The sequence below is a fragment of the Tachyglossus aculeatus genome, chromosome 4 (assembly GCF_015852505.1).
Source record: "Tachyglossus aculeatus isolate mTacAcu1 chromosome 4, mTacAcu1.pri, whole genome shotgun sequence".
Lineage (NCBI taxonomy): Eukaryota > Metazoa > Chordata > Mammalia > Monotremata > Tachyglossidae > Tachyglossus > Tachyglossus aculeatus.
This window is the reverse complement of record NC_052069.1, coordinates 55,768,750-55,783,918: the sequence shown is the minus strand read 5'-3', so window position 1 is coordinate 55,783,918 and position 15,169 is coordinate 55,768,750. Positions and strand designations below refer to the sequence as shown.

At 43.6% G+C, this 15,169-nt stretch overlaps 1 protein-coding gene across 1 annotated transcript in view; it reads right to left on the bottom strand.

Annotated features, from left to right (window-relative positions):
• Positions 1-9,981: 9,981 nt before the first annotated feature.
• Positions 9,982-15,169, bottom strand: part of SLC30A7 (solute carrier family 30 member 7) — a 107,441-nt gene continuing 102,253 nt past the window's right edge. The window contains exon 11 of the mRNA XM_038745777.1: positions 9,982-11,537. Within this exon, the coding sequence (XP_038601705.1) occupies positions 11,490-11,537 (48 nt within the window). The 3' untranslated portion in view covers positions 9,982-11,489. The remainder of the gene's footprint in view (positions 11,538-15,169) is intronic.

The window sequence follows — 15,169 nt, the reverse complement described above, 5'->3', positions numbered from 1 at the left end:
CACAGTAAGTGCTTTACAAATACCACAATTATTATTATTATTTGATATAACCTATTTGAAACTTATTTGACCCCTTTGCTTCTATTTTACAAAAATAGGATACCAATTTGGCTCCCAGGTGTATGAAGCTTTGCTAAAGTGCTGTGACACTTAGGGGTGATAAAGATGATTGCTCTTCCCCGAGCAGATGAGTGTTTTGTCTCCACAATATAGGTGTCAGCTTGTCAGTTTGAGTGTGGGGTGAAAAGCGTATGCAGGGGCAGCTGGGGGGACTTGGGGGAAGACAGGCTTTTAAATCCGTAGAGGGCATACTCCATTTGGGGTCTTTTCAGCTTGGTGTAGGAACTAGAAGTCTTTTTCCCGTTCTGCTCAGGTCTCATTAGGGGCCGTCAGATGGGAGAGGCTGGGATTCCATCCCAAGAAGTCCTAGGGGTGGAAAATGCTTTGCCACTAGCTGGAAACCCATGGGGATAGTGGTTCTCACTACTCCCTGGAAGCTGGTACTTAATGCTCCATAATAGGAGATGTTTTCTTTTCAATGTATTTGTTAGCCTTAGCACACTGCCCTTTTCTGGGATCAGCGCAGCCCCTGTATTTTTCTCCCATGGCAAGAAACCTACCAAAACTTCTCATTGAGCTGTATATGGTGTGAGAGAGGTTACTCAAAGCTATCTTCGGTGGCGGTATGTATGACTGTAGTTTTGTAGTAATTGACATCAGCCGATGAATGACATCATCCAGGAAATGAACAGTGATACTTTCCAAATTTTCTTGTCTTGAGAAGCCGAGTGGATTTAGACTTAATACCAATCCTCCTTGATTTACCTAATGCCATTTAGATGGATGAGAATCTAGACTGTAAGCTTGTTGTGGGCAGCGAATGTGTCTGTTTTTGTTATATTGTACTCTCCCAATCAATCAATCAATCATATTTATTGAGCGCTTACTGTGTGCAGAGCACTGTACTAAGCGCTTGGGAAGTACAAGTTGGCAACATATAGAGACAGTCCCTACCCAACAGTGGGCTCACAGTCTAAAAGACTGTGCCAAGTCCCAAGCACTTACTACAGTGCTTTGCACACAGTAAGTGCTCAGTAAATACTAATGAATGAATGATGACTCCCCAAGATAACAGTTACTCCATTACAGTTCCTTCAGAAAAAGGAGGTGGGAGGAAGAATTAATCTGAATTTTTGAGCTTACTTTTGGAAGTGAAATGAACTCCTAGGCAACTGTAATTATGGCGGTGCATCTTAATTTAGTGAGGAAGCATTAAAAAGCGTCAAAATGACAAGGATTGAGGGTTAATAGTGAAGCAGGCCAGACGCCTTGCCTAACTAACCGCCAAGCCTAAATCAATGAAAATGGGAAAGGGAAATCCTTCATCCAAATAAGTAATTACTAGGGTGGGAACTTCTTGTTTTGGAATTCAGGAGAGTCCAGCCCAATCCATGTAAAAATCATTACACAAGGGAAGTAGTGTGACGCACAACTTTGCAAAGCTTAACTCTCCAGGGGCAGATACAGTCTGGTAAAGTTGCACAACTTCCTCTCACTCCTTAGTCCTGCTTGGAGGTCAAGGAGGAGAGGGCACATGTGGTTTATCTGCCATGCCTTAAGGATTTTGGGAAGCCCAAGGACAAATGGCCATGACACTATTCCTGAAACCCTAGGCTCGAGTTTCCTTTCTTGTGAACATATTCCTCAGCCCCCTGCCAAACCTTGTTGAAGTAGACGTTTGGCTACTTTTTTTTTTTGCGGGGGCGTGGGGGGGGCATATTGTATGGTTACAAGCAGTGGCTGTTGAGGAAATTCTAGTTGATTGAGATGACCGAGAAGCGCTTAGTACAGTGCTCTGCACACAGTAATCTCAATAAATGCGATTGAATGAATAAGTAGAATGAGGAGGGTGACTCTTAAGGTAGTAGAGAGCTGCTTGGCTATATAAGAAACTGTAAGACAGGGAAGCCTAATATTTCCGGTCCTTATTTGTTACTGTGCATTTTTTAGAAGAATCAAGTTTGGTAAAATGGCAGTGGGCTGATCCGGCCAAATCTGAAATACGTGCAAGTCTGAAAACACACCAGCAGAGAGGGGTGGGAAATGCCCACATCCTGAATGAAATGCTTTCCCGATATCACGAAACAGACAGGACTCAAACACTTCCAAATCAACATTTCAATCCCACTTAACTCTCGGCCAGCCTCAACAGAGCATCAGTTGGTCAGCCAGGGACATTTGTTCCTGAGTCAGTGAAGGTAGGTAAGTGTTGCGTGGGGCGTTGGCAATGTGTGCCTACAAATGATTTTGGGAGTGAAATTTTCATTGACCAGAGTTCAACCCATTGGTTTTGCAATGTAAGCATCTTATCTTTTGGCCAGACATCCACAGTAGGAGCTGCATGCTGCTCCCTTACTGCTTTCCACAACAATGAACTTGGGCTGCATTGCCTTCCATGCAGCTTGGCCCTTGCCGCGGTTGCCCTCCGTATCCTACAGGAGGCTGGATTGTTAGAATGGGGAAGCAGCTTTCCTTTTGGAATGGTTTCTGTCCTGCCCCAAATGGAATGAGAGAAAAACCCGTTTGGAAACCCTGTTTTGCCGGGAATTTACCTTCCGTCAGCAGTAAAATGGGAATGATACCAGATTTATCTAAGCCATGAAACACATAATACCCATTGGACATGGAGAGTAAGATATGGTGAAAGAACAATAAATACTCTGATAATGCCAAATCTGTTGTGTAGCAGGTGACTTATTCCGGATTCCAGTGTGTGACCACAAGCAATGGGTTGAGGAGAAATACTCTTGCAAGTTTAAGAGGAGCAACAAAAACATAGCTAGTTTAACCGTTCCATAAAGAACCTGTGCTGATTTGGAGAGATATGGTTTCCCGTCCCCAAATTTAGCTAGCTGCCGATCATGGTTCCTTAGTCAGGGGGATAGAGCGCTTAGTACAGTGCTCTGCACACAGTAAGCGCTCAACAAATATGATTGATGATGATGATGATGATGATTGGCCTAGTGGGTAGAGTACGGGCCTGAGCTTCAGAAAGACCAGGCTTCTAAACCTGTTGTCACTTGTCTGCTCCTTGACCTTGGGTAAGTCACTTCACTTCTCTGTGCCTCAGTTTCCTCAACTATAAAATGGGGATTAAGACAGTGAGCCCCATTTGGGACAGGGACTGTGTCCAACCTGATTAGCTTGTATCTACCCCAGCACTTAGAACAGCATAGTAAGCACTTAACAAATACTATTATTATTATTATTGCTATTATCATTAGTTTTCCGCCTTAACCTCTTTCCAGATGATCACCTACAAAGCTCCTCTGCAAAGGGCCCTAGAAATCAACTAATCAACCATTTATTGAGTGTTTACTGTGTGCAGAGCACCATACTAAGCACTCAAAAGGAAAGCCAATAGCTCAATGGGGTCACCACTGTAGAGGGGTTAGATAAAAACAATTCTCCAGACAACCAAAAGCAACACAAGTGACTAACATTTCAGGGTTGGGATTTCTAGCTTGGGAGGGGCTAGAAAGAAATTGTGTAATAATAATAATAATGATGATGGTATGTGTTAAGCATTTACTATGTACCAGACTGTGTAATAAACTCCAGGGTGTATATAAGCAAATTAAGTTGGATATAGTCCTTGTCCCATGTGGAGCTTTCAATTTTCAATCCCCATTTTACAGATGAAATGAGGCATGGCTTGCTCAGGGTCACACAGCAGACAAGTGAGAAGCAGCATGGCTCAGTGGAAAGAGCACAGGCTTGGGAGTCAGAGGTCGTGGGTTCTAATTCAGACTCCACCACTTATCAATCGTATTTATTGAGCGCTTACTGTGTGCAGAGCACTGTAATAAGTGCTTGGGAAGTACAAGTTGGCACCATATAGAGATGGTCCCTACCCAACAGTGGGCTCACAGTGCAGATGGGGGTGGGGGAGGGGAGGTCTGCTGTTTGACCTTGGGAAAGTCACTTAACTTCTCTGTGCCTCTGTTACCTCATCTGTAAAATGGGGATTAATAATAATAGTAATAATAATAATGTTGGTGTTTGTTTAGCGCTTACCACATGCCAAGCACTGGGGTGGATACAAGGTAATCAGGTTATCCCACATGGGGCTCACAGTCTTCATCCCCATTTTACAGATGTGGGAACTGAGGCACAGAAAAGTGAAGTGACTTGCCCAAGGTCACACGGCAGACAAGTGGCAGAGTCGGAATTAGAACCCATGACCTCTGAATCCCAAGCCCGGGCTCTTTCCACCAAGCCACACTGTGAGCCCCACGTGGGACAATCTGATAACCCTGTATCTACCTCAGGGCTTAGAACAGCGCTTGGCACATAGTAAGTGTTTAACAAATACCATTATTATTATTATTATTATGAAGTGGCAGAGCCAGGATTAGACCCCAGCATAGATGAAGAGGGAGCACTCTGAGCATTGTTGTGTACACCCAGCCCCAGCCCAGAGGCACAGGAACCTCCTGTTTTCAGGCTACTGGGTTTGTTGGACAATGGGTTAGTCAATCCCCGGCCTCTCCCTCCATCCTTTCCTTTATAAGACTTTTCCACTCCAAGTAGCGTAAAACCCACTGTCCTATAAAATACAAAATAAATACAGTTCAGGTACAGATGTTTCAACAGAAGCTTTTATTGAAGAAAAATTTGATGTGCCCTTTCATAATTTTTTAAATACATTTGATGCTAAACATACTTTACAGAAGATGGCCATCAAGTAAAAAAGTAAATATACATACTGATTTCTTACATTGCACAATTAAGTTACAATATTCAGTCCTTCAGAACTTGATGTTTAGCATGTAACCTCTGTTTCTACTTAAATACTTAAGTATTTTGGCATAGCAATCACTTCATGTCATCATTCACTGAAGGCAGAAGATCGTGTGCCACACAGATGCTGTACTGTGTTGTTGGGAATGGTTTTGGCAATTCTCTTTCACAGTATTTCACCTATAAAACAACTCTTTGTGGAACTAGTCATCCAAATTCACATACTTAAAACTGCTGCCCGTCTAGTAGTATTTATCTGTGTCGCCGATATCACCAGGGTGTGCTGAAGTGATGGGATGGAGGGATACCTTATGGAAATGTTTGAGATAGCTGATCTAATCAAATACCGTCTGGAACCCAATCGCCAGCTGGTTTCAAATTGCAATTATACATATAAAACGATCCGGGGGGAGGGTGGGAGGGAGCGTGTCTCCCTGCAAGGATAAATTCATACCAAAACTTTCCACCAACGGACAGATGGGAAGACTATGGTAGAAACAGCATGACTGAGTAGGTTGGCCAGCCATGGCCAACTCCCACTCGTCCCCCTCTCCATCCCCCCCATCTTACCTCCTTCCCTTCCCCACAGCACCTGTATATATGTTTGTACATATTTATTACTCTATTTATTTTACTTGTACATATCTATTCTATTTATTTTATTTTGTTAGTATGTTTGGTTTTGTTCTCTGTCTCCCCCTTTTAGACTGTGAGCCCACTGTTGGGTAGGGACAGTCTCTACATGTTGCCAACTTGTACTTCCCAAGCACTTAGTACAGTGCTCTGCACACAGTAAGCGCTCAATAAATACGATTGATTGATTGATTGATGTCTGAGCACTGAAAGGCCAGAAGCAGGTTCAGGCAGGAGGAATGTAGTGGTCACTGAACTCCAAGGCCTTTTGAAAGAGAAGGAAAGAAACTGAGCCAAAAACTCTGTGGGCCAGGAGGAAGCCATTGCCTAGATAAAAAATCCTTTTCATGAAGACTGACACAAGCACCCTGCTTGCTCCTATCCCAGAAGAATTAAATAATAATAATGGCATTTAACTAAGTGCTGAAGGGAAACTAGAGGAATCCCCTGTCGACTGTGAGCTCGTTGTGGGCAGGGACTGTCTCTGTTATTGCTGTACTCTATTTCCCCAAGTGCTTAGTGCAGTGCTCTGCACACAGTAAGCGCTCAGTAAATAAGATTGAATGAATGATTCAGTTCAGATACAGTCTGTGTTAAATATGCTGCACTTGCACAACCCATTTCCTTCCAATGCTTTCCTTCAATCATATTTATTGAGCACATACTGTGTGCAGAGGACTGTACTGAGCACTTGGAAAGTACAATTCGGCAACTGAGACAGTCCCTACCAAACAACGGGCTCACAGTCTAGATGATACCAAACAAACCACACCAAGCAAATCAGCCTCGAAATCAATCGGAAAATGACAAAGTCTGCAAATAAATCAGCAAAATAGCTCCAATCTGCCAGATTAAGACCAGCCCCACGATGTCTGAGGCCCAAGGCCTGTCTTTTCAGTTTTGGCACTAACTAGGCAAGTCGTAGCCCTCTGAGCCCCCTTGTCTTGACAATGACACTTACCTCAGGGTTCTCTGAGGAACTGCCAATAAAAACATTGCATTTTTGAAAGAAAGTCATAACTAGATGGTTACTGTACACTAAAAAGTGACCGCCCCCCACCTCAACTTCTGCCTCAGATGCTGACAGTTCATAACTAAATACCCCCCCACCATTCACCCTTACATTTATCACCAGCAGATTTGATTTGTCAAAGATCTGACCATCTCAGATATGAACAGTAGTTTTGCCAATACAACAGCTGCTACCTTTGAACATGAGAATACAGCATCATGTCCGCTATCACTCCCTGGGGCTGACACAGAGTCCTTTGCATCTAACGGTTTTAAGGAACAGTACTTTCCAAGCGCTTAGTACAGTGCTCTGCACACAGTAAGTGCTCAATAAATATGATTGAATGAATGCAGGAATAGGAAAGAAGGGCATTGCGTCAAGAACATTTACTCAAGGTCCGAAAATTAAACTACAGAGCAGCTGCAGGGGCGGGAAGGCTTCAAACTATCAGCCTTACTCCACTTCTATATTTTTCCCATTTGATTTGGTTTTCTGTTGTAGTCAGCACAACTCTGTGACAAGCAGCATGGCCTAGTGGAGAGCACAGGCCTGGGTGTCCGAAGACCTGGGTTCTAATGCCTGCTCTACCACTTGTCTGCTGTGTGACCTTGGGCAACTCACTTTACTTCTCTGTGTTTCAGTTACCTCATCTGGAAAATGTGGATTAAGATTGTGAGCTCCATGTTTATTGACTATGTCCAACCTGCTTAGCTTGTATCCATCCCAGTGCTTAGTAAAGTGCCTGGAACACAGTAAGCATTTAACAAATACAATTAAAAAAAAAAAATCCCAAAGCTGAAGGTGTATCTTCTAAACTTAAAGCAGTAGACTGAAATCAGTTTTAGTACGCACCTGTTTAAGAAACATCATTAGGACAAAGACTAATTTGAACCTTGATTTCAGAAGCCTGGATACAGCTTAGTGAGGTCATCTTGTATATATATATATATATATATATATACATACATATATATATATATATATATATATATATATATATATATATATATACATACATATATATATATATATATAATCATCTTTTGTGTTCAATTTTCAATTTTTAAATAATTTCCAATTATTTTAATTGCAAATCATCACCTACAGTGTAGCCTAGTGGAAACGGCCCAGACCTCGGAGTCAGAGCACCCGAGTTCTAATCCCAGCTGTACCACTTGTCTGTTGTGTGACCTTGGGCAAGTCACTTCACTTCCCTTTACCTCAGTTACCCCATCTGTAAAAATGGGGACTAAAATCGTGAGTCCAATGTGGGACATGGCCTGTGTCCAACCCTGTGTCTTCCCCGGCACTCAGTACAGTTCTTGGCATGTAGTAAGTGCTTTAACAAATACCATTAATTAAAAAAATTAAAAAAAGCACTCCAAAAATCAAAAAAATCAAAAGTCACCTGCCACATCCAAAACAGTTTGTAGCTTTTATGCTTTTCCCCCCTGAGAGGAACACTGGACTCGTTTGAAAGCAAAACAACTGATGAGCCCCAAACCCTCCCTTGGCTAAATTTTAATTCAACAACTGGGCTGTGCATTTTCAGAGTTAGGAGGCAGGAGTTACCCCGAGGTTTCTATCTTCCTATAACGCTTGCCACTCTGCCAGGTATGGGTGAACTCATATTCACCCCAAAGTTTTTTCATATTCCAGACACAATGGGTACAAGGATGCATGTGCTTTAGAAAGCACTTTGTTATTTTTCAGGATGTATGGAAAAAAAAAAGAATACTAACGGCTGCTTGATTTGCCAAATATACCAAATATTCTTCCTGGGGCTGACAAATCTGCTGCGGCCTACCAAAAATAAGCCTTCCACAAAGTATTCTGCAACTCCATGGACTGCAGGCAAAATAGATAAGATACTGTCCTTCAGACATTTGCATTTTCTCCAACCACAGCGAGGAAGCTGTGTGCATTTTAAAAACATTGCATCTTGATTAACACCATCTTGATAAAAGGTGGTACCACAGATATTTCTGTTTAGGGAAGTTCAAATGGCTGGGTAAACTTCCCCATGAATTCAAAAATTCGGCAAAGAATATTGTTTTAAGCACAGCCAGCATCAAAAATCCACTCATTCTCTGGAATATGATGCCTGCAAAGCTCCTTAGACCCAAAATACCACCAACTCTTTTCCATATTTAAAAAGGTATTCATTAATAACTCAGTAATTCATTGCTGCACTCCAATAATATCCTTGGTACATGTGTATTAATAAGTCAGTGCTACTGTTTGTGAGGAAAAATGAGAAAATTGGCCTTCCGCTATATCATCACATTTTTACATATGGGTATGTGTGTATAATTTACACCCACATACTCACATGTGTAAATACTTCTAATTAAAAATAAAAGTGACTCACTGCCATGTTTCTGCTTCATCGACGTTTTTCGCCATTAATTCCCCAGAATAAGCCTCCACAGAAGTAAGGCAAAGTACTTGAACGCATTTACTGGAGATGTATTGCACAGACAATTAAAATGGCAGGTGCTATGAAAGCATTAAACATTTTTAAATGCTGGATGGTGGAGATGGTGAAACCTGGAGTCGTAAACAGAATAATAGCTGGGTAATACACTTACTGCTTCAAAAGTGGGGTCAGTCTCCCTCAAAACCTAATCTAACGTGCAGATCACCTACTCAGTTTCCTAACGGCTCTCCTTTCCAGGTTTGAAATTTCCCGTGGTCTTGTTTTTCCAGGGCATCTGTCCCAAATCCCTCGGTCAGGGTAGATATTCCAGACTTGTACACATCCCAAATGCTTCTGTGACATACAACAGAATAAATTGGAATTTCACAGGGACAAAGATCCCCAAAATCTAATTGTACATGTAATAATAATAATAATAATAATAATAATAATGGTATTTGTTTAGCACTTACTATGAGCAAAACAAAGCAACATTAAAGTCGCCTTTAACTACCCTATTGCCCCCACAGCTCTGCACAATTGCTACAGTTAAACGGATTCAAACTGCAGGAACCCCTGAGCTCAGCAATGCCCGTCATTTGGAATTTCTGCATCGTTTGCAAGTGAGAATCACCAGTTTCTAAAAACCAGTAAGAGCAATAACAGTGGGTTTTGTTTAGCGCTTACTACGTTCCACACATTCCACTAAGCACCGGGGTGGACACAAGCAAATTGGGTTGGACACAGTCCTTGTCCGAAGTGGGCTCATAGTCTTAATTCCTGTTTTACACATGAGGTAACAGATATAAAGAAGTGAAATGACTTACCCAAGGTCACACAGCAGACAAGTGGCAGCATCAGCATTAGAACCCAGGTCCTTCTGAGTCCCAGGCTCTATCCATTAGGCCACACTTCTTCTTTGTTCGTATTTTGTTTACAATGTGGGGTGCAATGATGGGAAAGGAGGTACAGTTTCCTTGGTGATACAACATAACATATATTCCAATTTTACCAAAACCATCTACCATCTGTGATTATCCAAGCATCATTTTCTAATCAATGGTCACTAACATGGACTGAAAGTTAGACAGACACCAGAAAAGAAATTCACACATTGCTATTTTAGCACTAGGCCATTTCCAGTACTAAAATTTTAATTTTAGGTAAGTCTCCAGGGTGAGGCAGCGGGGAAAAAAAAACTATTTAAAGGGGAATTCTGGAAACGCATTCCAGAATACAGTATAATACACAGAAAGGGGACATTCTGACAGAGAATATTTCTGCTCCCACTCCCTCAAGCTTCAGTTAAATCAAAAACAATCCAAAATAGCACTTTTCCTTCATGTCTACTGGATGTACCCAGGTTAAGAAGAGTTCCCCACATGATGCTCTGTCAGTTTAATCTGTGGCACTGCCCCTCTCCCCCGACTCGAGAGCAGGCAACCAGTCTACAGAACTCACGGCAATCAAGCTTTAGGGTTACAGAGAGTTATTGCACTGTGCAAAGCTGGTACAGGAAAACAAAGATGAATGAATCAGCATCTGAAAGAAAAAAAGCAAAAGCAGTAGCACCCCCCACACCATCCTAAGAGGCAGCCATTCTTTTCCAGTTCTTGCAATTGCCCCTTTCTTTCAATTACCAGGCAGCAGTGGGCATTAGTTAATTACCAAATTAGTGCCACGAGGCCTGGGGCTCCGCCTGCCTTTGGGGCATGGTTGCTTTCATAGAAATGATCAGGAGTCTGGTAGATTTTTTAATTAGAGCGGATTCACACATCAGATGTCTGAGATCTTTTTTAAAAGCATCGCCACAAGCCATTTTCCTCGATAATGGAAATGTTCAAAATCTGAAATGGTACTTTTTTTTATTTTTTGACAGATGCAACACTTAAAAGGAATCTGTTTTTACAGCTAAAACCACGCTTGAAGTACACAAAAAATTTGGTATACATCAACAGCAAGAATCTCATTTGGGTACGTTACAGTATTCCCATAAAAATCATAAAACCCCTCGATGTTCCGTATCCATGCTCGCAAGTACATTTTCTGATGCAAAGGCACTTTGAAAACCCAATATGGTTCAGTTCATTAAGTTTGCAAAGTACAAACAATTTTACAACATAAGATTACATCGAAGAATGTCAACAGCTGTGACATTACATACAAAACAGTTTTCCAATTTCTCTGTAACACTGGTTTTGTGGGAATGAATAGTGGTTTCAGCAGCTTCAATGAAGATGTGACTGACCCAGGATCCCGGGCCCACAGTCCCCTTCTCTGACTGAAATGACAAACGTAGAAAAGATTTAAACCCGAAGTCCCAATCTCATCTCTCCCCTTCGTCCCCCACCCTCGCCCCCCGAAAAGACCCATAGAAACCCCCAGAAATCAAAATGGTCTCATAGAGTACAAAAGACAAGACCAGAAGTCCAGGACATATCCTTTTAATTTTGATTCCTCAGTCGCGAACTCTTCCAGTAGACAGCAAAAGGCAGCTCCGCCTGTTTGGTCTTGAGGAACGGTAGTGGTGGTGGTAGCTCCATTTTAAAAGACGGGTGCAATGTTCCAACGGTACAGTACCAGAAAACTTTGGTCCAAAGAGCCCAAGTTCTGACGACTCCGCTACATGGCTGCGAAGTCGATCTGTACATAAAGCTGTCTCACACCAGCCTACAAGGTAAGAAGTGTAAAAAAAAAAACATAGCAAATAAGGACAAGCTCAAATAACATGGCTTCAGAATGCTGAGCAGGGGAAAAATCTGCAGTCTCGTCCCAGCTACTCCTGGCCCCCGGGGAAGTGGAGTCTCCCCCTCATCTTACCTCCTTCCCTTCCCCACAGCACCTGTATATATGTATATATGTTTGTACATAATTATTACTCTATTTATTTATTTATTTTACTTGTACATATCTATTCTATTTATTTTATTTTGTTAGTATGTTTGGTTTTGTTCTCTGTCTCCCCCTTTTAGACTGTGAGCCCACTGTTGGGTAGGGACTGTCTCTATGTGTTGCCAACTTGTAATTCCCAAGCGCTCTGCACACAGTAAGCGCTCAATAAATACGACTGATTGATTGATTGATTGACAGACAAACAGCTCTCGCTCTGGTTCCCGTCCAAGAAGGCCTGGCCCGGGCCCTCTGAGAGAAGGGGTGACACTCAGGTTGCCTCCGTCTGCAGGGCCGCCTCTGAGTGCTACTGCTTGGTTTTAACAGTGCAAAGCCCCAGGAGCACCAGCAGGTAGGCCTTATTGGGAGGGTGGGGAGCAAAGAAGTGGGGATGTGGGAGATGGGAGAAGGAATCAATCAATCAATCAATCGTATTTATTGAGCGCTTACTATGTGCAGAGCACTGTACTAAGCGCTTGGGAAGTACAAATTGGCAACACATAGAGACAGTCCCTACCCAACAGTGGGCTCACAGTCTAAAAGGGGGAGACAGAGAACAGAACCAAACATACCAACAAAATAAAATAGGATAGAAATGTACAAGTAAAATAAATAAATAAATAAATAAATAAATAGAGTAATAAATATGTACAACCATATATACATATATACAGGTGCTATGGGGAAGGGAAGGAGGTAAGATGGGGGGATGGAGAGGGGGACGAGGGGGAGAGGAAGGAAGGGGCTCAGTCTGGGAAGGCCTCCTGGAGGAGGTGAGCTCTCAGCAGGGCCTTGAAGGGAGGAAGAGAGCTAGCTTGGCGGAGGGGCAGAGGGAGGGCATTCCAGGCCCGGGGGATGACGTGCACACAGTAAGCGCCCAATAAATACGATTGATTGATTGATTGACAAGAGAATCACTTTGACCTGGTTCGTAACACTGATTCAACCGTTTCCAAAGACTGCTAATCTGCTCAGAGGACGAGATCCCTACATGGGACTCCAGCTTGTCCCGACAGCAACAGGGGACTCCGGCTTCCAGACTGTAAGCCCGTGGTTGGGTGGGGTCCGCCTCTATATGTTGCCGATTTGTACTTCCCAAGCGCTTAGTACAGTGCTCTGCACACAGTAAGCACTCAATAAATAGGATTGAATGAATGAATGAAGGTTGAAATTGCCTGGCTGCCCTCATGCCCCACTTGTCACACTGTGCTGCCATCCTCCAACACTAACATCAATAGTTTTTATTGAGCACTTATAATAATTATAGTATTTGTCAAGCGCTTACTATGTGCCAAGCACCGTTCTAAGCACTGGGGTAGATACAATCAATCAATCAATCAGTCGTATTTATTGAGCGCTTACTGTGTGCAGAGCACTGTACTAAGCGCTTGGGAAGTACAAGTCAGCAACATATAGAGACAGTCCCTACCCAACAGCGGGCTCATAGTCTAGAAGGGGGAGACAGAGAACAAAACCAAACATACTAACAAAATAAAATAAATAGAATAGATATGTACAAGTAAGATAAACAAATAGAGTAATAAATACGTACAAACATACATACCTATATACAGGTGCTGTGGGGAAGGGAAGGAGGTAAGATGGGGGGGATGGAGAGGGGGATGAGGGGGAGAGGAAGGAAGGGGCTCAGTCTGGGAAGGCCTCCTGGAGGAAGAGGAGGAGATACAAGGTAATCAGGTTGCCGCACACTGGGCTCACAATCTTAATCCCAATTATTATGTGCAGAACACTGTACCATGTGCTTGGGAGAGAACAATCCAATATATTAATCCTGGCTCCTGAAAGAGGAGGATGAGGGGGGAGAGGAAGAGAAGGAAGAGGAGGAGGAAGAGAAGGAGGAAAAGAAGGAGGAGAATCAATCAGTCGTATTTATAATAATAATGATGTCATTTGTTCAGTGCTTACTAGGTGCAAAGCACTGTTCTAAGCGTTGGGGTCGGGGGCTACAAGGTAATCAGGTTGTCCCACATGGGGCTCACAGCCTTAATCTCCATTTCACAGATGAGGTAACAGGCTCAGAGAAGTTAAGTGACTTGCCCAGGGTCACACAGCTGACATATGTGGCAGAGTTGGGATTAGAACCCATGACCTCTGACTCCCAAGCCCGTGCTCTTTCCACTGCGCCACACTGTTTCTCTAGTACTTATAGAGCACTTACTGTGTGCAGGGCACTGTCCTAAGTACTTGGGCGAGTACACAGCAATATAGCAGAAGGAAGAGGAGAAGGACTGGGGGCAGGGAGGAGCTTTTCCCCCCATTCCCAGCTTCCTCCCAGGGGACATCCTCCACAGCCGCACCCCATATTCTGCGGGAGCCAACCCCACTTACCCAACCAGTTTTACATTTCTTGCTGACAGCAGCCTACTCTACAGCCTACTCCTACTCTAGGAGAAGCAGCGTGGCTCAATGGAAAGAGCCCGGGCTTGGGAGTCAGAGGTCATGGGTTCAAATCCCGGCTCTGCCACTTGTCAGCTGTGTGCCTGTAGGCAAGTCACTTTACTTCTCTGGGCCTCAGTTCCCTCATCTGTAAAATGGGGATTAAGACTGTGAGCCCCCTGTGGGACAACCTGATCAATCAATCAATCAATCGTATTTATTGAGCGCTTACTATGTGCAGAGCACTGTACTAAGCGCTTGGGAAGTATAAATTGGCAACACATAGAGACAGTCCCTACCCAACAGTGGGCTCACAGTCTAAAATGGGGAGACAGAGAACAGAACCAAACATACCAACAAAATAAGATAAATAGGATAGAAATGTACAAGTAAAATAAATAAATAGAGTAATAAATATGTACAACCATATATACATATATACAGGTGCTGTGGGGAAGGGAAGGAGGTAAGATGGGGGGATGGAGAGGGGGACGAGGGGGAGAGGAAGGAAGGGGCTCAGTCTGGGAAGGCCTCCTGGAGGAGGTGAGCTCTCAGCAGGGCCTTGAAAGGAGGAAGAGAGCTAGCTTGGCGGAGGGGCAGAGGGAGGGCATTCCAGGCCCGGGGGATGACGTGGGCCGGGGGTCGATGGCGGGACAGGCGAGAACGAGGTACAGTGAGGAGATTAGCGGCGGCAGAGGAGCGGAGGGTGCGGTCTGGGCTGTAGAAGGAGAGAAGGGAGGTGAGCTAGGAGTGGGCGAGGTGATGGACAGCCTTGAAGCCCAGGGTGAGGAGTTTCTGCCTGATGCGCAGATTGATTGGTAGCCACTGGAGATTTTTGAGGAGGGGAGTAATATGCCCAGAGCGTTTCTGGACAAAGATAATCCGGGCAGCAGCATGAAGTATGGACTGAAGTGGAGAGAGACACGAGGATGGGAGATCAGAGAGAAGGCTGGTGCAGTAGTCCAGACGGGATAGGATGAGAGCTTGAATGAGCAGGGTAGCGGTTTGGATGGAGA